Source organism: Piliocolobus tephrosceles, chromosome 4, assembly GCF_002776525.5.
Source record: "Piliocolobus tephrosceles isolate RC106 chromosome 4, ASM277652v3, whole genome shotgun sequence".
Lineage (NCBI taxonomy): Eukaryota > Metazoa > Chordata > Mammalia > Primates > Cercopithecidae > Piliocolobus > Piliocolobus tephrosceles.
In genome coordinates, this window is record NC_045437.1 from 117,508,323 (window position 1) to 117,531,529 (window position 23,207).

General features: G+C 45.2%; 1 protein-coding gene across 2 annotated transcripts in view; it reads right to left on the reverse strand.

The window, feature by feature from the left end:
* Positions 1-11,428, reverse strand: part of ATP6V0E1 (ATPase H+ transporting V0 subunit e1) — a 46,583-nt gene extending 35,155 nt beyond the window's left edge. Inside the window, exons 1-2 of one of the 2 annotated variants that reach the window (XM_023218951.1) lie at positions 11,221-11,408; positions 4,169-4,216 (exon numbers count right to left, since the gene is read on the reverse strand). In XM_023218951.1, the coding sequence (XP_023074719.1) occupies positions 4,169-4,216; positions 11,221-11,324 (152 nt within the window). In that variant the 5' untranslated portion in view covers positions 11,325-11,408. Of the gene's footprint in view, positions 1-4,168; positions 4,217-11,220 lie in introns of both variants that reach the window. The other variant, XM_023218950.1, reaches the window with a different exon arrangement.
* Between the last annotated feature and the right edge of the window lie 11,779 nt (positions 11,429-23,207).

A 23,207-nucleotide genomic window follows, 5' to 3' on the forward strand; every position in this document is an offset into this window, starting at 1 on the left:
AGCTGGAGTGCAGTGGCCGGATCTCAGCTCACTGCAAGCTCTGCCTCCCGGGTTTACGCCATTCTCCTGCCTCAGCCTCCGAGTAGCTGGGACTACAGGCGCCCGCCACCTCGCCCGGCTAGTTTTTCGTATTTTTTAGTAGAGACGGGGTTTCACCGTGTTAGCCAGGATGGTCTCGATCTCCCAACCTCGTGATCCGCCCATCTCGGCCTCCCAAAGTGCTGGGATTACAGGCTTGAGCCACCGCGCCCGGCCACGGAGTAACAGATTTTTAAAGAAGAAGAAGAAAAAAAAAAGACTAAATTTCCTTGCTTACTTTGCATATACAGACTGAATTTTTTTTTTTTAACAGCCATTTCCCCAAAGGAATGTGTCTTGCGTATTACTGACATTTGGTATATTTCATTCATTGGAATATTTCTTATTTTCTACGTGTTTCAAGAGTCTATGAGAAATACAGGATTTGATAACATTTTGAAGGCAGGAAAAACCCAAATTGTTTCTTCTTTGAGAGTCATGACTACCTTCTGGTGTGGAGAATTTGTCATTGGAAAAGGTGACAATTTTGATTCTCACTGGTATGTTTAAAAACTGAATTAAAAGAATAGAATTTTTCTTTTGATAGAGGATCACAAAACAATTCTAAAACCTACTGTTTTTACCATTGAAATTTAAATTGTGGGCCGGGAGCAGTGGCTCACGCCTGTAATCCCAGCACTTTGGGAGGCCCGAGGCGGGCAGATCACAAGGTCAGGAGATGGAGACCACGGTGAAACCCTGTCTCTACTAAAAATGCAAAAAAAATTAGCCGGGCGCAGTGGCAGGTGCCGGTAGTCCCAGCTACTTAGGAGGCTGAGGCAGGAGAATGGCATGAACCCGGGAGGCGGAGCTTGCAGTGAGCCGAGATCGCGCCACTGCACTCCAGCCTGGGCGACAGAGCGAGACTCCATCTCAAAAAAAAAAAAAAAAAAGAAATTTAAATTGTGATATAGGTTTTAAATGTCTAGAATGCAACTGATAGGCTTTTCTTGAACTGTTAGTTTATTTGAAATAAAGAGTTTTTTCATGTTTAATATGTATTTGTAAAGAAATGGAAAACAAAAAAATTCCCCAAACCCAGATAACAACCAGAGCAAAACTGTTGTGCCTTCTATTTATCTTTTATTTCAGTCTTGGCAATTGTTTAAAGAAAAATAATTTTTTAAGAATCTAAATTTGTTTTATTAGGTTCAGAGTATGTGGGGAATTGTAGAATCCCTCTTTTATCACCTTGTATGTCTTCTGTTTGCCTTATTCTAAAATTGAGTCACAAATTGGAATGCCTTTGAAGACACATGCTTCGATAGAGGTTCTTTGACCTAAATATAAATAGTTCAGCATTTGTATTTTTACTCTGATATGTAATCAGATTCCTAATCATAGCCCATAAGAAGGAATGTGACTCTATGTACGTATGTATGGCTTTTTTTTTTCTGAGACGGAGCCTGTCGCCCAGGCTGGAGTGCAGTGGTACGATCTTGGCTCACTGCAACCTCTGCCTCCAGGGTTCAAGCGACTCTCCTGCCTTAGCCCCCCAAGCAGCTGGGACTACAGGCGTGCGCCGCCACGCCCAGCTAATTTTTTTTTTTTGTATTTTCAGTAGAGAAGGGGTTTCACCATGTTGGCCAGGCTGGTCTCAATATCCTGACCTGGTGATCCACCCGCCTTGGCCTCCCAAAGTGCTAGGATTACAAACGTGAGCCACCGCGCCCAGCAGAAACGTGACTTTAATACTGGACTTTGCTGATGTGCTCGTGTCCGCATTTTCTCTTTAAATCACAGCTATATGGTAAATTTTCTATTTTGTTATGGTTCTCTTTTATTGATGGGCATGCAGTGGGTGTTTCTTGGAAATGGCCAATTTTTATTAAAATATTTCTGGAAAAAAAAAGAGTCATGGTCTTTCATCTATAGGATGGGTCAGAACTGTTGCTTCCTACCTCACATGGGCACTAAACAACGCTTCGGGGAACACCAACACTTTCCATGCCACTGAAGTCTCAGGAAGCCAGAAAGCTCTCTTCAAAAAAAGAGAACCACTGGTTCTAAACTCTAGAAAGAAATCCTGGCTGGGTGTAGTGACTCATGCCTGTAGTCCCAGCACTTTGGGAGGCTAAGATGGAAGGATTGCTGAGGCCAGGAGTTCAAGACCAGCCTGGGTAACACAATATGACCCCATCTCTACAAAAATAAAAAAGTTAGCTGAGCATGGTGGCACATGACTACAGTCCCAACTTCTTGGGAGGAGAGGCAGGAGGATCGCTTGAGCCTCAGAGTTTGAGGCTGCAGTGAGCTATGATCAAGCCACTCCAGCCTGGGTAACAGAGCAAGATCCTGTCTCAAAAACCTAAATTGAAAGAAATCCCTAAGATTATTTTTATGGTATGTGATCAATACATATATTTTGATACAGATGAAGGGGTGGCCTGCCCCTCCACACCTGTGGGCGTTTCTCGTTAGGTGGAATGAGAGACTTGAGAAAAGAAATGAGACACAGAGACAAAGTATAGAGAAAGAAAAAGTGGGCCCAGGGGACCGGCACTCAGCATACAGAGGACCCACGCCGGCACCGGTCTCTGAGTTCCCTTAGTATTTATTGATAATTATCTTTACCATCTTAGAAAAAGGGAAGTAGCAGGATCATCGTAGGGAGGTCAGCAGTAAGACATATGAATAAAGAACTCTGTGACATGAATAAGTTTAAGGAAAAGTGCTGTGCCTTGATATGCATATGCAAACATCTTCATAAACCTTTTTAGTGCATAAAGAGCAGTATTGCACTAGCAAGTCCCACCTTTCGCCCTAAGGTGGTTTTCTCCTTTCTCAGTAAACAGAACATACAATCGGGTTTTACACCGAGATGTTCCATTGCCCAGGGACGGGCAGGAGACAGATGCTTTTCTCTATCTCAACCGCCAACAACCGCCAAGAGGCCTTCTTTCCTCTTGTACTGGTCCTCCTCAGCACAGACCCTTCACGGGTGTCAGGCTGGGTGACGATCAGGTCTTTCCCATCCCACGAGGCCATATTTCAGACTATCACATGGGGAGAAACCTTGGACAATACCTAGCTTTCCTAGGCAGAGGTCCCTGAGACCTTTGGCAGTGTACGTATCCCTGGGTACTTGAGATTAAGAGAATGGTGATGACTTTTAACCAGCAAGCTGCCTTCAGGCACTTGTTTAACAAAGCACACCCCGCACAGCCCAAAATCCTTTAAACCTTGAGTCACCACAGCACATGTCTCTTGCAAGGACAAGGTTGGGGGTAGGGTCACAGATTAACAGCATCTCAAATACAGAACAAAATGGAGTCTCTTATGTCTACTTCTTTCTATATAGACACAGTAACAGTCTGATCTTTCTTTTCCCCACACAACTTACAACGAATTGTTAAAAAATTATCCTTAGTCTACTTGGTTAAAATTCTAGCTCAAGTTCTGTCCATCAGATAAACAAAAGTCACAGTAAAGAATGGCTTTATTAGCTCCATTAGTGAGATATTTCAGTGAAATAAGTAGATCTAAATACTTCACAATAGTACACTGGGCACGGTGGCTCACGTCTGTAATCCCAGCACTTTGGGAGGCTAAGGCGGGCAGATCACTTGAGGTCAGGAGTTTGAAACCAGCTGGCCAACATGGCAAAACCCTGTCTCCACTAAAAATACAAAAATTAGCCAGGCATGGTGGCGCGTGCCTGTAACCCCAGCCATTTAGGTAGCTGAGGCATGAGATTTGCTTGAACCCAGGAGGCCGAGGTTGCAGTGAACTGAGATCACGCCACTGTATTCCAGCCTGGGTGACAGAGCGGGACCTTGTCTCAAAAGATAAATAAATAAATAAATACTTCACCATAGTAAAATATAAAGTAGTATAATCATAATTTCCAGCTATTTATAAGCTTTAAATTTGTGCCAATTAAACTGCACTTGTATTCCCAGAAGGATTGAGTTATTTGTACAACTCTACATAAATATACTGAGCATATGAAAAGTGTGATATTTTCAATTTTAGGACACTATTTCTAGATATTACATGAGGGATGAGCTCCAATAAAACAAATGTGTAAATCGCACACATTACAAATACCAAGAATAATTACTTATTATTTTAAGAAAAAATTACTTACAAGAGATAGCAGCAAACTGAACAGGTCACCAACATGGTAATGATAACTCTAGGGGAAAAAAGAAAAGCAAATGTCATTAAATAACTAGCAAACTATGCAAACATCACAGAATGGTTTAAGTCCCCTTTCCAGATTATCAAACTGGCATGCATTGCACACCAAGAAAATGGATCTGTATCTGCTCACATATCCAGCAAACTGCAGTGTGCCCAGGGTGCACCTGGGAAAAGTTTATGTAATTAAACATTGGATTTAAAGAGAGATGTGTTGATGCCATCATGTAGATGTCCAATCAAAATTTATCTGAAACTGAACAGGAAAGGCCACAGTGACAATTAGTTTTGACACCTAAGTAATTACCCTATTTGGTGGTATTCTCTGTAATGAAATTAACACTGTACTTCTAAAAATATGACTCTCTAGCAATGAGCTCTCCCCATCTCCATTCACGTCTGAAAAAGTTACACTTTGATCTCTCATCAGCAGAATTTCAACAATTCTAAATCTCAGTCCATGCTATTCTCTTCCCATCTCTCTTTCTAAAAGTTCCCCTTCTAAATCTCCTACTCCTCAGAAGAAGCTCTGCCATGTTCACCCATCTGACCCAACCTCAAATCCATCATCTTTTGCTCATGCCTCCTCTGCACCTCCACAGTCACCAAATACTGCACTCCAGCCTGGGCAACAGAGTAAGACCCTGTTTTAAAAAACAAATTTAAGAAAATCTTCGGCCGGGAATGATGGCCAACTCCTGTCATCCCCACACTTTGGGAGGCCAAGGTGGGTGGATCGCCTGATGTCAGAAGTTCGAGACCAGCCTGGCCAACATGGCAAAACCCCAACTCTACTAAAAAATATAAAAATGAGCTGGGCATGGTGGCACATGCCTGTAATCCCAGCTACTTGGGAGGCTGAGGCAGGAGAATCGCTTGAACCTGGGAGGCAGAGGTTGGAGTCAGCCAAGATCATGCCATTGCACTCCAGCCTGGGCAACAGAGCAAGACTTAGTCTCAAAAAAAAAAAAAAAAAAATCTTCAGTAAGGAGATAAATGAAGGAATCCTGTGAGGAAGAAAGAAGGGAGAAAAACAGAGGCGTATTTGACTTTAAATTATCTTCCCCAAGAGACCCCTGCACACCAGAATGCTGAAAGCTGGGTAATTAGGAGGTTGTAGGACCTGATGAGGCAGGTAAAAGAAAAGGCAGAAGGGAATTTTTTTTTAAGGGATGGGGTCTCACTCTGTTGCCTAGGCTAGAATGCACTGGCATGATCATAGCTCACTGCAGCCTCAACCTCCTGGGCTCAAATAATCCATCCACCCAGCCTCCTGAGTAGCTGGGACCACAGGTTTACACCACCATGCCTAGATAATTTTTTTTAAAATTTGTTTTTGTAGAGACCAAGTCTCGCTTTATTACCCAGGCTTGGTCTCTATTTCCTGGCTTCAAGTGATCCTCCCACCTTGGCCTCCCAAAGTGCTGGTGTGAGCCACCATGTTAGGCCCATTTTTATTTTTTTGAGGATATTTTTGATCAGTTAAATCAGAAATGCTCCCCTGTATTAAAAATTCACCACAAGCTAGGTGCAGTGGCTCGAGCCTGTTGTCCCAGCATGTTGGGAGGCCGAGGCAAGTGGATTACTTGAGGCCAAAAGTCTGGGAACAGCCTGGCCAGCATGGCAAAACCCTGTCTCTACTAAAAATACAAAAATTAGTCAAGCATGGTAACATGCGCCTTTAGTCCCAGCTACTCAGGAGGTTGAGGCATGAGAAGCACTTGAAACTGGGAGGTGGAGGTTTCAGTGAGCTGAGATCGCACCACCGCACTCCAGACTGGGCAACAGAGCAACACTCTGTCTCAAAAAAAAAAACCCCAAAAACAACTCACCATAGTGTGAAGCACTTCAGCTCCTTCATGTATCCTGAAAAATTTGATTTGCAGTATTTTCAAGAGGTAAAGGGGAACTAGTACTAATTCAGCATTAATATTTCTTTTTTTTAAAAATACCCATAGAAAAGCATATTTCCATTTTAAAATGAGGAAATGGGAACATGGAAAAGTTAACTAAATTGTGCACTAATATTTCCCTTTTAAAAAAATCCCTACAGAAAAGCATATTTCCATTTTAAAATGAGGAAATGGGAACATGGAAAAGTTAACTAAATTGTTCAAGGTCAGAGGGATCATCTGCCTAGGTACAGTGTTTCTCAAAATGTATTACAGCAACTCTTCTTGGGGGGAGGACACTGTTTCAAGACCTGCTCAATCCAGCCAAGAGCAGGAAAAGCAAGGACTGCAGCAGAGGCTGTGAACTGGACCCAGATAATACAGGCACTTGGCAACTGACCTTTCAGTCAATGAATGCATAAAGACAGGTGGTCCCATAAGATGATAATGGAGCTGAAACATTCTTATCACCTAGTGACATCTTGATGATCCTGAGCCTGTGTAGGCCTAGAATAATGTGTTTGTGTTTTAGTTTTTAACAAAAAAGTTTAAAAAGTTAAAAAAAATTTAAATGGAAAAAATCTTATAGGATAGGATATAAAGAAAGAAAATAGATCAGGTGAGGTGGCTTATGCCTGTAACCCTAGCACTTTGGGAGGCCAAGGTGGGAGGACTGCTTGAGGCCAAGAGTTGGAGACCAGCCTGGGCAACAAAGAGAGACCCTGTCTCAAAACAACAACAAATTAGCTGGGTGTAGTGGTGCATGCCTGTAGTACTAGCTAGTGGGGAGGCTGAGGTGGACGGATCCCTTGAGCCTTGGAGTTTAAGACTGCAGTGAGCTATGATGGAGCCACTGCACTCCAGCCTGGGTGACAAAGTGAGACTCTTGGTCTCTTAAAAAAAAAAATTATACAGCTGTACAATGTGTCTCGTGTGTTTTGTTTTCAAAAGTTTACTCTTACATGTACAGTGTACAACAGGCTCCAAGACAACACTTCATTCTAAGTATAGGTGGCAAAGATGTTATGGCAGGGGGCCAGGTGTGGCAGCTCATGCCTGTAGTCCCAGCACTTTGGGAGGCTGAGGCAGGTGGATCACCTGAGGTCAGGAGTTTGAGACCAGCTTGGCCAACATGGTGAAACCCCTTCTCTACCAAAAATACAAAAATTAGCCAGGCATGGTGGCGGGCAACTGTGATCCCAGATACTCAGGAGGCTGAGGCAGGAGAATTGCTTGAATCCGGCAGGCGGAGGTTGCAGTGATCCAAGATCGTGCCACTGCACTCCAGCCTGGACAACAGAGTGAGTGTCCACCTCAAAAAAAAAAAAAGTTATAGCTGGGAATCCAGATGTTTAAATACAAATGGAATCAAGGGTCACCATCGATCACCTCAGGCACATGGAACAGCTTATTTTTTGCCAGATTTCTTATTTCTACCTATGACCAGGGACCCCTTCCCCATGGCCTTCACTTTTGGCTCCTCCAGTTTCTTCTGCTCCTCTTTTTGTTTAAAAAACGTATCTTCCAGCCGGGCATGGTGGCTCACGCCTGTAATCCCAGCATTTTGGGAGGCTGAGATGGGTGGATCACGAGGTCAAGAGATCCAGACCATTCTGGCCAACATGGTGAAACCCTGTCTCTACTAAAAACACAAAAATTAGTTGGGCATGGTGGTGCGCGCCTGTAATCCCAGCTACTCAGGAGGCTGAGGCAGGAGAATTGCTTGAACCCAGGAGGCGGAGGTTGCAGTGAGCCCATATCATGCCACTGCACTCCAGCCTGGCGACAGAGTAAGACTCTGTCCCAAAAAACAAAAACAAAAACAAAAACAAAAAAACTTTATCTTCCTCATCCATCTCCTTGGCCTGCTTCTTGGGCTGTTTCAGGGGCTTCCTCCTGCCATCTATGAAGGTGGACATGGTGCCTGCAGCCTCTTCCCCAGACTCTGCCACTGGACTTGTTTAGTTTTTGAAGACACAGGGTCTCACTGTTGCCCAGGCTGGAGTACAGTAGTGTGATCATACTGCATCCTGGAACTCCTGGTCTCAAACACTTCCCCTCGCTCGGCCTCCCCAATAGCTAGGACCACAGGTGTGCACCACCATGCCCAACTAATTCAAAAAAATTTTTTTGAGAGATAGGATCTTGCTATGTTGCCCAGGCGGGTCTCAAGCAATCCTCTTGTCTGGCTTCCCTAAGTCCTGCATATGGTAAGTGTGAGCCATCGTGTCCAGCCTTGCTTGTGTTTTAAGCCAAATTTGTACAAAAGAGTCAAAAAGTTAAAAAGAATTCAAAAGTTTAAGTAAAAAAGTTACAGGAAGCTAAGGTTAATTTATTTTTGAAGAAAGAAAAACATATTTTCCAAAATTTCATGTAGCCTAAGTGTACAGTGTTTCCAAAGTCCATCACAGTGTACAGCAATGTCCTGGTTCTTCACATTCACTCACCAGTCACTGACTTACCCACAGCAACTTCCAGTCCTGCAAGCTCCATATCATTGTGTTACATTTGCCTATACAGTATTTAAGGACAGTAACATTCTGTACAGGTGTGAAGCCTAGAAGCAACAGGTTCTACCATATAGCCTAGGTGCGTAGTAGGCTGTACCATCTGTTTGTATAAGTAAACTCTTTGAGGTTCACACAAAAGCCCTACTAACACATTTCTCAAATGTATCCCTTTGGTTAAGTGACACATGTCTACATATCACTAGCTGGTCAAATACCTAAATCATGACACTCACTAGGGCTAGAAACTGAGTGGAAATAGGATGGGTTTCATTACCCTGGATAATGGCAATGACATCCAAAGGAAGGGGAGAGAGTGGTCTTTAAGAAAGGAATTGTCGGCCGGGCGCGGTGGCTCAAGCCTGTAATCCCAGCACTTTGGGAGGCCGAGACGGGTGGATTACAAGGTCAGGAGATCGAGACCATCTTGGTCTACACGGTGAAACCCCGTCTCTACTAAAAAAAAAAATACAAAAAACTAGCCGGGCGAGATGGCGGGCGCCTGTAGTCCCAGCTACTCGGGAGGCTGAGGCAGGAGAATGGCGTAAACCCGGGAGGCGGAGCTTACAGGGAGCCAAGATCCGCCCCCGCCCAGCCGGGGCGACAGAGGGAGACGCCGTCTTCTCAAAAAAAAAAAAAAAAAAAAGAAAGAAAGGAATTGTCACTGCCATCAAAGCAGCACTTTGTTGTTCTCTAACTCCAGTAGGAAAAACAAGTCTAATTAAATTAGGTTAATACAATTGCTTTATTTTATTTTATTTTATTTTATTTTATTTTTTTTTTGAGGCGGAGTCTCGCTCTGTCGCCCGGACTGGAGTGCAGTGACCGGATCTCAGCTCACTGCAAGCTCCGCCTCCTGGGTTTACGCCATTCTCCTGCCTCAGCCTCCCGAGTAGCTGGGACTACAGGCGCCCGCCACCTCGCCCGGCTAGTTTTTGTATTTTTAGTAGAGACGGGGTTTCACCGTGTTAGCCAGGATGGTCTCGATCTCCTGACCTCGTGATCCGCCCGTCTCGGCCTCCCAAAGTGCTGGGATTACAGGCTTGAGCCACCGCGCCCGGCCTACAATTGCTTTAATAATGCCAGAATTCTGACTCTGTTCATCAACCTCTATAGGTAGGGGAGATGACCCCATATAGCTGGTGTTACCAGGGAGGAGGAACTTGATACTTAAAAATGATAAAAACTCACCTACCATGTTTCTTTTTAAAATATATATATATAATTTTAAACTAATAAAGCAAATGCATTCCAGGGAGCAAAAGGGGTTCAGGTCACAAAATATTAGGGAAGTAATACAAATCTTTCCTTTTTTTTGAGACGGAGTCTTGCTCTGTCACCCAGGCTGGAGTGCAGTGGCGCGATCTCTGCTCACTGCAAGCTCCGCCTCCCAGGTTCCTGCAGTTCTCCTGCCTCAGCCTCCCAAGTAGCTGGGACTACAGGCGCCTGCCACCGCGCCCGGCTAATCTTTTGTATTTTTAGTAGAGACGGGGTTTCACCATCTTAGCCAGACTGGTCTCGATCTCCTGACCTGGTGATCCGCACGCCTTGGTCTCCCAAAGTGCTGGGACTACAGGCATGAGCCACCGCGCCCGGCCAAAAATCTTTTTCTTTTAACAAAGACAATAGAACTATCCACTCAACAGGTATTTACTGGGTGCCTCCTGTGCATACAAGGTACTGTGAAAACCAGGCACTATGAAGCCACCAATTAAGTTGAAGGAATAAAGCAAGAGATGGTATTTCTGACAAGCTGACTTCAGTCGAAGTTTCACCTCTCATCATCTTGAACTGAGAAAAAAATGACTAAAAAGCAAAAGAGGAACCAGAAAGAGGGCGTTCCAAGGTTCCTCTGAAGATTAAGGCTCATTTTACACTACAGTTAAAAAGTTTAATTCCAAAATAGACAAAGCTCTATCCAACAAAGAAGTCTGAAAAAAAATTTTTTTGTCCTAGCCAATCATTCTAAGGATTTCTTACACTCACATACAAGAGCCGGAGCGCCCTCCAAAAGGTATGACGCAGAGCTTTCTCAACAATACCTCCTGCTCTTTGGTAATCAATCTCGCTTTAGATCAGGCCCCAACCGCCTCCTGGAGCCCACTGGATGCAAAGGCCAGGCTCAATGTCGTCCAACGAGCTTGTTCTGTACGCAACCGCGACAGCATGGGAGGCAGAGAGGGCAATTTCTGTTTTATTTATGTGATCCTTAAGTTCAGGCAAACAAGGCCTCATGTGGGTGGAAGGCAGGGCTAAAGGAGGAGAGTCGACTAGGGACAAACCCTAGTGCCTCCCAGATTCGGCCTGCTCATTTCCGACTGCACCTCCCCACACAGGACTATGATGAGAAAAAAATTCCCCTGAAACTCGTTTCCAAGGAGGGTCCACCAAAGGTCACCCTCCACTCGCTCAGGCCGGAGGACACTGAAGCTGCTGCGAAAAGGAACACAAGGAGTTCCGCCGGGGCAAGGGCCTGACTCTGCAGCGCTGGGGGCGCCCATGCAACATTCTCTGACCCGTGTGGGGGTCGTGCCTGTCCCCGCCCCGGCCTGCTCGCTCCTCACCGCGCGTTCCTCCCAAGGCGGGCCTCGCGCACTTACCCCCGGTTAGGACCCTTAGGGATGAACCAAGGCACCAAGAAGCCGACGAAGCCCCAGAACACGCTCATCACAATGAGAGGCACCGTGAGGCCTTGATACGCCATGGTCACCGCCTGACCGCCAGCCCCTACCCCGCCGCCTCACTCGGATTCCACCAGGAAGTGTCAATAGCTGACCACGTGACCAGCGTGTGCAAGCCCCGCCTCCCGCGCCCCCACGTGACCCGCGCGCCGGCCTCCGCCCCTCCAGGAGCCCAGAGGCAGAGCCCCGCCTTCGCCTGGCTGTCTCCTGGCTGCAGCTCCTTAGAGGCATGTCGCTCACCCCAGAGCCAGGGGTTCGGTCACCACGGGCTCAGCAAAATGTTCTGATGAGAACTTGGCCTTTTTAGACCAAGAGTGCAGTTATTTACAGCCTCGTCTACTTATGCAACAGACATAGAAAACTTAACAATAGTTCTCTATTACTATTCTGAATTCCCGTGTGCCTGGCACTGGATCATGATCTTTAAGTTCATGAACCTAAGGCCGGGGGTGGGAGCTTACGCCTGTAATCCCAGCACTTTGGGAGGCTGAGGCAGGTGGATCACTTGAGGTCAGGAGTTTAAGACCAGCCTGGCCAACATGGTGTAACCCTGTCTACTAAAATACAAAAATTAGCCGGGTGTGGTGGTGCACGCCTGTGGTCCCAGCTACTCAGGAGGCTGAGGCAGGAGAATCACTTGAACCCTCGGGAAGTGGAGGTTGCAGTGAGCCGAGATCCTGCCACTGCACTCCAGCCTGGGTGACAGAACAAGACTCCATCTCAAAAGAAAAAAAAAAAAAAAGTGCATGAGCCCGTGTTGAACTCCTTACTTCAGCCTATGAGGTAATTGTAATTATAATCCCCACTTTGCAGTTGAAGAAACTGAGGCCCAGGGAGGAGACTAAGGATCTTGCCCAAAGTCACATAGTAAGTGGCAAGGCCAGGATTCAACTCCTGATGATCTGATTTTCAAGGCCAGAGCTCTTAACTAGTGACCACTGTTTATCTTGTGCACTGTGCCAGGTTCTGGAGTTACAGAAGTCAATCAGGCACCCCTGAGGGAGTTCACATTCTGGGGAGCAGATGGCCTTGCAAACAGGCCACTCAATGCAGTGTGAAAGTAAGTGGACAACCCTGCAAGGCTTTCCACCCAACTAGTCCTCGCTGAGCCTTGAAAGACAAGTAGAAATTAGCCAGAATAGTAAGGAGAAAAACAGGTCAGGCGTGGTGGCTCACACCTGAAATGCCAGCACTTTAGGAGGATGAGGCGGGCAGATCACCTGAGGTCAGTAGTTCGAGACCAGCCTGGGCAACATGGTGAAATCCCATCTCTACTAAAAATACAAAAATTGGCCAGGTATGCACCTGTAGTCCCAGCCACTCAGGAGGCTGAGGAACGAGAATCGCTTGAACCCCTGGGAGGCAGAGGTTATAGTGAACTGAGATTGCACCACTGCACTCCAGCCTGGGCAACAAAGTGTGACTCTGCCTCAAAAAAAAAAAAAAAAAAAAAAAAAGTAAAAACAGTTTTGTTTGCTTTTGTTTTTTTTGAGACAGGGCCCTGCTCTGTCACCCAGGCTGAAGTGCAGTGGTGCTCCATAGCTCACTGCAGCCTGGAACTCCTGGGCTCAAGCCATCCTTCTGTCTCAGCCTCCTGAGGAGCTGGGACTACAGGTGTGCACCACCACACCTGGCTAATTTAAAAAATTTTTTGTAGCGAGAGAGCCTCGCTATGTTGCCCCGGCAGGTCTTAAACTCCTGGCCTGAAGGGATCCTCCACCTCAGCCTCCCAAAGTGCTGGAATTAATGGCATAAGCCACCGTGCTGAGCTGATACACAGGGCTTATAATGCTTGCTGAGAATTTTCACATATGTTAGTTATAGTATGCACCAAGCTTGGAATAGACAAGGAAGCCAGTTCTCAGAGAGGTTGAGGAGCTTGATGATAAAGCTTACAGGTGAAAGCAAGATAGAAAGCAGGTCTATAAATGCAATATGCTTTACCGGGGACCATGGTTTCCTTGCAGTAGCCACATTGCATTACCTCCTGATTTCTTTCATCAAGTAGAATGGATTCCTGTTATTAAATGGGAAACTGGACCAATAATCTTCAACATCTGCACCAACTTTTTGGACATGATTCTAAGCCTCTAACCTGATCAGCAATGTAGGAAACTAGTTTGTCTCCTTTGTGCTCATAATGCTTCCCCAAAACTTAGCCCCAGCAGAAATCCTATGGTCCTTAAGTTCTAATCCAAGCACCACCTTCTCCAAGACCTATTTCATCCTGCTAGCGCATCTCTTTGGCCTTGTTGTATACGTATCTTGACCAACGCTCTACTAGAGGGCCAACTCCTTGAGAATAGGCACTGTTTCACTGATCTTTGTTTCTGGGAGGACTTTATACATAGAATGTGCTCAGTAAATAATTGTGCAATTGAATTGAGTAGCTAAGAAAGGTGAGGTCAGTCAGAACAAAACTAGAGAAAGAAGTTCATTTCTACTTTCTACTTGAACTTTAACTTGAACTTCAGCTCATTTCTCCCTCCCTCCCTCCCTTCCTCTCTCTCTCTCTCTCTTTTTTTTTTTTTTGGATGGAATCTCGCTATGTTGCCCAGGCTGGAGTGCAGTGGCACAACGTTGGCTCACTGCAACCTCCACCTCCCAGGTTCAAGCGATTCTACTGCCTCAACCTCCTGAGTAGCTGGGATTACCGGCACCCTCCACCACACCCAGCTGTTTTTATTGTGTGTGTGTTTTGTTTTTGTATTTTTAGTAGAGACGGGGTTTCACCATGTTGGCCAGGCTGGTCTCAAAGTCCTGACCTCAAGTGATCCGCTCGCCTCGGCCTCCCAAAGTGCTGGGATAATAGGAGTGAGCCACCACGCACAGCCCGTTTCTTTCTTTTTTTTGAGACAGTCGTGCTCTGTCACCCAGGCTGGAGTGTAGTGTTACAATCATAGCTTACTACAGCCTTGAACTCCCGGGCTCAAGGGATCTTCCCACCTCAGCCTCCAGAGTAGCTAGGACTACAGGTGCATGCCACTATGCCGGCCTAATTGTGTGTGTGTGTGTGTGTGTGTGTGTGTGTGTGTGTATAGAGATGAGGTTTCACAATGTTGCCCAAGGGACCCTCCTGCCTTGGCCTCCCAAAGTGCTAGGATTACAGGTATGAGCTGCCGCATTCAGGCCCTTTCCTTTTAATAATGGAAAATATGGGTAACATAAAAGTTACTATCTTAACCTTTTTATTTTATTATTTTATTTTATTTATTTATTTAGAGATAGAGTCTCGCTGTCATCCAGTGTTGCAGTGCAGTGGTGTGGTCTTGGCTCACTGCAACCTCCACTTTCCGGGTTCAAATGATTCTCCTGCCTCAGCCTCCCAAGTAGCTGGGACTACAGGCATGCACCATCACACCCAGCTAAGTTTTGTTTTTTTAGTGGAGATGGGGTGTGAGCCACCACACCCAGCCCTTAACCTTTTTAAAGTGTACATTAAGTATATTTACCTTGTTATGTAACCAATCTCCAGAACTTTTTTCTTTTCTTTATTTCTTCCTTTTTCATTTTTTTTTTTTTTTCAGGCTCTCACCCCATTACCCAGGCTGGAGTGCAGTGGCATGATCACGGCTCGCTGCCTTGACTTTCTGGGCTCAGGTGATCCTCCCAATTCAGCCTCCCAGTAGTTGGGACTATAGGTATGCACCACCACGCCCTGCTAATTTTTTGTATTTTTTGTAGAGATGGGGTTTAGCCATATTGCCCCAGATGGTCTCAATCTCTTCAGCTCAAGTCATCTGCCCACCTAGGCCTTCCAAAGTGCTGAGATTACAGGCATGAGCCACTGTGCCCAGCCCAGAACTTTTTCATATCCCTTAAACAACCACCTCTGGCCAGGTGCAGTGGTGAGATCCCCATCTCTACAAAAAATTTAAACCAAAAACTAGCTGGGCATGATGGTGCATGCCTGTAGTCCCAGCTACTGCGGAGGCTGAGGTAGGAGGATTGCTTGAGCCCAGGAGGTAAAGGCTGCAGTGAGCTGTGATCACGCCACTGCACTCCAGCCTGGTGACAAAGCAAGACTCTGTCTCAAAAAACAAACAAACAAAACAACCACCTCCCATATTCCCTCCCCTAGCCCATGGCATACACCATTCTACTTTCTGTCTCTATGAGTTTGACTACTCTAGGTTCCTTCAAGAGGAATTATATAGCATTTGTCCTTTTGTGGCTGGCTTATTCACTTAACATAATATCCTTAAGACTCATCCATGTTGTGCAAGTATCAGAATGTCTTTTTTTTTTTTTTTTTAGACAGAGTCTCGCTCTGTTGCCCAGGCTGGAGTGCAGTGGCGTGTGCCCAGGCTGGAATGCAGTGGCAGGATCTTGGCTTACTTCAAGCTCTGCCTCCCAGGTTCACCCCATTCTCCCGCCTCAGCCTCCTGAGTAGCTGAGACTACAGGCATCTGCCACCACTCCTGGCTAATTTTTTGTATTTTTTAGTAGAGATGGGGTTTCACTGTGTTAGCCAGGATGGTCTCAATCTCCTGACCTCGTGATCCGTCCGTCTCAGCCTCCCAGAGTGCAGGGATTACAGGCATGAGCCACCGCGCCCGGCCTGTCCCCTTCCTTTTTAAGGCTGAATAACATTCCCTGTGTGTATATAGCACATTTTGTTTATCCATTCATCCATCGATGGACATTGGGGTTGCTTGCACTTTTTGGTTATTGTGAATTCTTTCCCATTTCTTAAACAAATGCAAACTTTTGTCTTAAATTGATCCATTTTTGTGTCTAACCTTTGCTTTATCTTCTAGGCAGCCTCTTTGAGAAGCAATATCTGGAAGTGCAAGGATGTAACTCTTTTTTTTTTTTTTTGAGACGGAGTTTCGCTCTTGTTGCCCAGGCTGGAGTGCTATGGCGCAATATCGGCTCACTGCAACCTCCGCCTCCTGAGTTCAAGTGATTCTTCTGCCTCAGCCTTCTGAGTAACTGGGATTACAGGAACATGCCACATGCCCAGCTAATTTATTTATTTATTTATTTATTTTGTATTTTTGGTAGAGATGGGCTTTTGCAATGTTGGCCAGGATGGTCTCGAACTCCTGACTTCAGGTGATCCACCTGTCTTGGCCTCCCAAAGTGCTGGGATTACAGGTGTGAGCCACTGCACCTGACTAGGGACGTAACTCTTTAGACACCAATTCTGTCTAAAATCTGTTGGTTTCATCTGTGAAATGAGAAGTTAGTATCTCAGGTTAATATATTTGGGCTAGTATTGGCTTATAGCTCCCTCTATCAGTCAATCTGTCAAAAGCATTTTATCACACATTGAATGAAAACTGTCCCCATTCGTGACCCACCAAATGAAGAAATAGTCTCTGCCCTCAAGGTGCTAAAGTCTTCAGGAAACAAATCGAACTCTGGGCGGTGTGGTCCAAGGACCCTGGGGAGTCCCTGAGACTCCCCCAGCAGGTTCTTCCTTTCTTTCCTTTCCTTTCTTTCTTTCTTCTTTTGAGATGGAATCTTAACTCTGTCGCCCAGGCTAGAGCGCAGTGGCATGATCTCGGCTCACTGCAACCTCTGTCTCCCAGGTTCAAGCAATTCTCCTGCCTCAGCCTCCTGCGTAGCTGGGATTACAGGTGCCTGCCACTGCGCCCAGCTAATCTTTGCATTTTCAGTGGAGACGGGGTTTTACCATCTTGGCCAGGCTGGTCACAAACTCCTAACCTTGTGATCCATCTGCCTTGGCCTCCCAAAGTGCTGGGATTACAGGCATGAGCCACCACACCCGGCCACCCTAGCAGGTCTTTTCTAACTGTGAATCTCTATAAGGCTGAATTTTCTTCCTGTAATTAATCTAAAACAACATCACATCAGATTGAATGCAGTAGTATTATGAGAATGCATTTGTCTTCTATTAAGCCAGAGATCAAGGAATTTTCCCAAAATGTAACACAATGTTACTCTTCCATTTTTTGTTAGTTTTGGAAAAAACAGCTATTTCTCATATAAATATTATGGTAACATGTTATGGGTTTCTTGTTGCTCTTTTTATATGAATTTAAAATAAATATGTTGGCCAGATGCAGTGACTCACGCTTATAATCCCAGCGCTTTGGGAGGCTAAAGCAGGAGGATCACTTGAGGCCAGGAGTTCCAGAGCAGCCTGGGCAAAACAGTGAGACCCCCATCTCTACAAAAAACAATTTTGACATGATGCTATCTCATATAGTCCTAGCTACTTAGGAGGCTGAGGAGGGAGGATTGCTTGAACCCACAAGTTCAAGGTTACAGTGAGCTATAATTGCACCATTGCACTACAGCTTGAGTGAAGAGTGAGACCTTGTCTCAAATAATAATAATAATAAAAAAATTAATATGTTAAAATTTGATGTTTTAATTTCTAACATGGCAAATATCAGTAGCTATAACCTATATAAATGTAAGTCCCTCGGGTCCTCCATAGTTTTTAAATGTGTAAACAGGTCTTGAGGCCAAAAAGTTTGAGAAACACCACTAAAGGAAAAGCCTCAGAGGCCCCCCAGCCCAGCAGCATCAAGTAAACAAGTATTGACTGAAACACTATTGCACACTGAGCCGAGGAGCCCTTCCTTCCTAAATGCAGTCCTGTAGGTAAAAACAGGCATGCAGAGTCATGAAGATGTGCTGTCATAGAGCCCCTTTCCAAGCTACTCTGGAAGCCTGGAAGTTACTGGGGCAGCTGAAAACCCTAGGAGGATTTATTACTCCTTTGCCAGGTAGTGTATGTGGAATGTACACTACGTATGGCCACCAATACTACTGCTGCCACCACTGTTGGAGTGATTGCCACCTGCCAGACATTGGACTAGGTGCTTTGAATTATCTGTCTCATTTAATGCTCATGACACTGAATATAGGTATTTTAAAATCTATTGTACATATTTTAAAAAGACTTATGATTTGTTTTTTTGTTCTTTTTTTTTTTTTTTTTTTTTTTGGGAACAGAGTTTTGTTTTTTTCGCCCAGGCTGGAGTGCAGTGGTGGCGATCTTGGCTCACTGCAGCCTCTGCCTCCTGGGTTCAAGCGATTCTCCTATCTCAGCCTTCTGAGTAGCTGGGACTACAGGTGCCCGCCACCACACCTGGCTAATTTTATATTTTTAGTAGAGACGTGGTTTCACCATGCTGGCCAGGCTTGTCTCAAACTCACGACATCAGGTGATTCACCTGCTTCAGTCTCCCAAAGTGCTGGGATTACAGGCGTGAGCCACTGCGCCCAGCCCAAAAAGGCTTAGATTTGTAACTTGTCCAAAGCATAGCTGTTTTCAGTGACAGAGCTCGGATCTGAACATGGCTTCATAGCTCCTGTTCTTTCCACTAAGCCATGCTGCCTCTCCTACTTCAAAAAATAAGTCGGCATACAAAAAATCCTAAATTACAGACAACTTCACAAGATTCAGACATCATCTGCTGCATAAGATGAGACCTTTAAAAGCCTGTTCTAGCACTAGCCGCCCTCCTGCTAAGAATAGGCTGGAACGTGGTTGATTTAGTTATTTCTTTTTCTTTTCTTTTTTTTTTTTGAGACGGAGTCTCGCGCTGTGGCCCAGACTGGAGTGTAGTGGCGTGATCTCGGCTCACTGCAAGCTCTGCCTCCCTGGTTCACATTCTCCTGCCTCAGCTTCCCGAACAGCTGGGACTACAGGCACCAGCCACCATGCCCAACTAATTTGTTGTATTTTTTTTTTTAATAGAGACGGGGTTTCACCATGTTAGCCAGGATGGTCTCGATCTGACCTCATGATCCACTTGCCTCGGCCTCCAAAAGTGCTGGGATTACAGGCGTGAGCTACCGCACCCGGCAATTTAGTTATTTCTGATGGGCAAATAACATTTTCATATCTCTGCAAGTTTTTGTAATTATGGTGTTCAGACAATAAATCAACCTTATATTGCTGTTAAATTTGGATGACCTGCTTTTCTCATGAGGACTTTCTCATGGATCAAACTTTCAATAAACATTCAATTGTATATGAATATAATAAACACTGTTTTTGGAAGGATACAAAAGAAACTGGAAACAGTGCCTCTGGAGCGAACTGAGTGACTGAGACTCAAGGTGACAAAGAAACATACTTTTCACCATCTACTTTTTTGTTTTACCTTTTAATTTTGTACCATATATAAGCACTACTTACCTAATTAAGAAAATACCAGTTTAAAAGGACAATGAACAAGCCTCTAGGTAAACTATCAGATAGGAACTGCTCAAAGTCTGTAGCATCAGAGAATGGTGGACTCTTGGTTAGTAGGGTTCTGTCTGGTTCCTGAAAGATTCAATTACTTGCCCACCCAACTCACATCAAAAGTTCTGTGGCTGCTGGGTGTGGTGGTTCATGCCTATAATCCGAGCACTGTGGGAGGCTGAGACAAGCAGATTGCTTGAGCCCAGGAGTTCAAGACCATCCTGGGTAACATGGCGAAAACTCGTCTCTACAAAAACCACAAAAATTAGTTGGCAGTAGTGGCATGTGCCTGTAGTCCCAATTACTTGGGAGGCTGAGGTGGGAAGATCGCTTGAGCCTGGGAGGCGGAGGTTGCAGTGAGCTGAAACCACACCACTGCACTCCAGCCTAGGCGACACAGCAAAACCTTGTGTGAAAAAAAAAAAGAAAAAAAAATTATGTGGCCAAACATCTCATGCCTATCCAATGTGAAAGCAGACATTCAAAAGCAGTTATCTGAAGTTTAAAAGTTTGGCATCTTCCCAGCATAGCAGAAGGGAACCACTCAAGGGAATGGACATCTGCAAATGTGATGAAAAGGTCAGTAGAAAACTGTATAATTCTTGGGAGGCCGAGACGGGCGGATCACAAGGTCAGGAGATCAAGACCATCCTGGCTAACCTGGTGAAACCCCGTCTCTACTTAAAAATACAAAAACTAGCCATGCGAGGTGGCGGGCGCCTGTAGTCCCAGCTACTCGGGAGGCTGAGGCAGGAGAAAGGTGTAAACCCGGGAGGAGGAGCTTGCAGTGAGCTGAGATCCAGCCACTGCACTCCAGCCTGGGCGACAGAGCAAGACTCCGTCTCAAAAAAAGAAAAAAAAAAAAAAAAAAAAGAAAACTGTATAATTCATTCATTCCAGAAAACAAGCTAATACCTCATGGCCTGAACTTTGTTAGGCAGGCCCACCCATCTGGCATTCTCCAATCCTCATTTCCTGCAGCAGCCCAAACACATCACCGTTGCCCTTAAACTCTTCCCTTTTTTCAAGAATCAGTATTTGTCTCAACTCCCTAGAGAAAAACTTTTCCTTCTGTTCCTGTGAAAGAACTCCATTGCCAATCTCCTTTAAGAGACAATAGTTACAACTTCCTGAGCACTCTGTGCTTTACACACAGTTATCTCAAGTAATAAGTCTGACAACTCTATGAAGTAAGTACTAATTTTATCTCTATTTTATAAATGACAAACCTGAGGTCCAGAGAGGTTAACCAGTTTGCCCAAGGTCACACAGCTAGGAACTGACAGAGCTAAGATTAGAACTCAACTTAAGGCCTAGTTCCTGCTCTTGATCACGCATTACTATTACAAACCTGGCTCAGTATAAGCAGTGTGGTATGATTTGGATACCTACAGGGGGATTACAGCTCTCAAAGCTCTTATTGGTCATTTTTGTTGGAATAAGTTGCTGCAAACAAGCCAAGTCTGATTCCTAGACGATATCATAACTTACATTTACTAATGAAAGTAATGGCTGGAGCCTGGAGCTCAGACCAGGTATCAGACTATAGGGTAAGGAGCTGTGAGTTTAGTATGAAGTCTGACTTTCATACAACTCTTGGAGTCCTAAAATATGTATTGGTTGAGAACAAAGACAAGAATCAAATTAGAAAATATAAATTTCAGAATTTACTAGTTAACCTACTCATTACATTCATTAGATACATAGCTCAGCATGTTAATGATTATACAGCTGCCGTATGATGGGCACCTACTCTGTTTTATTATTTTATTTTTGAGGCAGGGTTCCGCTTTGTTGCCCGGGCTGGAGTGCAATGGTGTCATTGTGGCTTACTGCAATCTTGACCTTCCGGACTCAAACAATCCTCCCCACCTCAGCCTCCTGGGTAGCTGGGACTACAGGCATGGGCCACCACACCCGGCTAGTTTTTACATTTTTTTGGCGATATGGGGTCTCACTATGCTACACAGGCTGGTCTCAAAACTCCTGGGCTCCAGCGATCCTCCCACCTCGGGCTCCCAAAGTGCTGGGATTACAAGTGTGAGCCACCGTGCCTGGCAGCTTTTTACATAAATAGAAAAACAGAGAATCGGAAAAATGACCTCCCAGGGACAAGAGCAGGATTTGAACCCAAATCTGCCTGACTCCAGGGACAGGACAGTATCTGTCTACCTTGTGTCAGTGAGTTCAATGTATCAATGCCAAGTCAGAGAACACATCTTGAGTTTTGTGTTTTTTGAACTCACTGATTTTTTTTTTTGAGACGGAGTTGCGCTCTGTCGCCCAGGCTGGAGTGCAGTGGTGTGATCTTGACTCACTGCAAGCTCCGCCTCCTGGGTTCACATGATTCTCCTGCCTCGGCCTCCCGAGTAGCTGGGACTACCATAGGTGCCCACCACCATGCCTGGCTAATTTTTTTGTATTTTTAGTAGAGACGGGGTTCCACTGTGTTAGCCAGGATGGTCTTGATCTCCTGACCTCAAGTGATCCGCCCGCCTTGGCCTCCCAAAGTGCTGGGATTACAGGTGTGAGCCACTGCGCCCCACCAAACTCACTGTTTTCTTTTGTGAAAAATAATTGCCTCTTTGAGTGCAGAGTGAATGTCAGAATTGTACATATAAGTAAACTGAACAGTGATAGTGAAATTAACATTTGTATACTCACAGCTTTCAAAGAGTACTCAAAAACGGCCCATCTGATCTTGCCATTTTATCTTTGCATTTTCGATGAGATAGGAAGGCAGAGCAGGTATTATCATCCGTTTGGAAGTCCAGAGATGAGTAATTTGCTCAAAGGCTGATGACTGCCCAGTGGCAGAGCTAGGATTAGACCTCGATGGCTGGTGATAATGCTTTTCTCACTAAGTAGCGCTACTAGCTGCAAACACATAGGTTCTTGTCTGTTCCACATAAATGTCCAGTCTCTTATCAGACTCCAGTGAAAGGCTGACAGAGTGAAGGAAGGAAGACTAAAGATAAGTGGCTAATGTGGGAAGTGAATGGCCTTTGATGCAGTCAGGCTCAGGTTCAAATCTTGGCTTCATTTCTTATGCTATGATTTAGACAGTTAACCTAAGTTCATTTTCTTCATCAGTCAAAATGGGCAACAACACTGATTCAATTAACATTTATTAAGAAACTCTAGTGTGTCAGATAAGCCACTACTAGAAAGTCATAAAAGGCTGTTGGATACATTTTAATCAATACATTATTTAGGCTAGTCATGGTGGCTCATGTCTAATTCCAGCACTTTGGGAGGCCAAGGAAGGAGAATCACTTGAGGCCAGGAATTTTACTAGCCTGGCTAACATACTGAGACTCTCATCTCTACAAAAAATTTTAAATATTAGCTGGGTGTGGTGGCACATGCCTGTAGTCCCAGCTACTTGGGAGGCTGAGGTGGGAGGATCACTTGAGCCTGGCCTGTCAAAGCTGCAGTGAGCTGAGATCACACCACTGCACTCCAACCTGGGTGACAGAGCAAGACCCTTTCTTAAATTTTTTTTAGGACAGGTGCAGTGGTTCATGCCTATAATCGCAGCACTCTGGGAGGCTGAGGCGGGCAGATCACTTGAGGTCAGGAGTTCGAGACCAACCTAACCAACATGGCGGAACCCCGTGGTGGCAGACGCCTGTAATCCCAGCTACTTGAGAGGCTGAGGCAGGAGGTTCACTTGAACCCAGCAGATAGAGGTTGCAGTGAGCCGAGATAGTGCCACCACACTCCAGCCTAA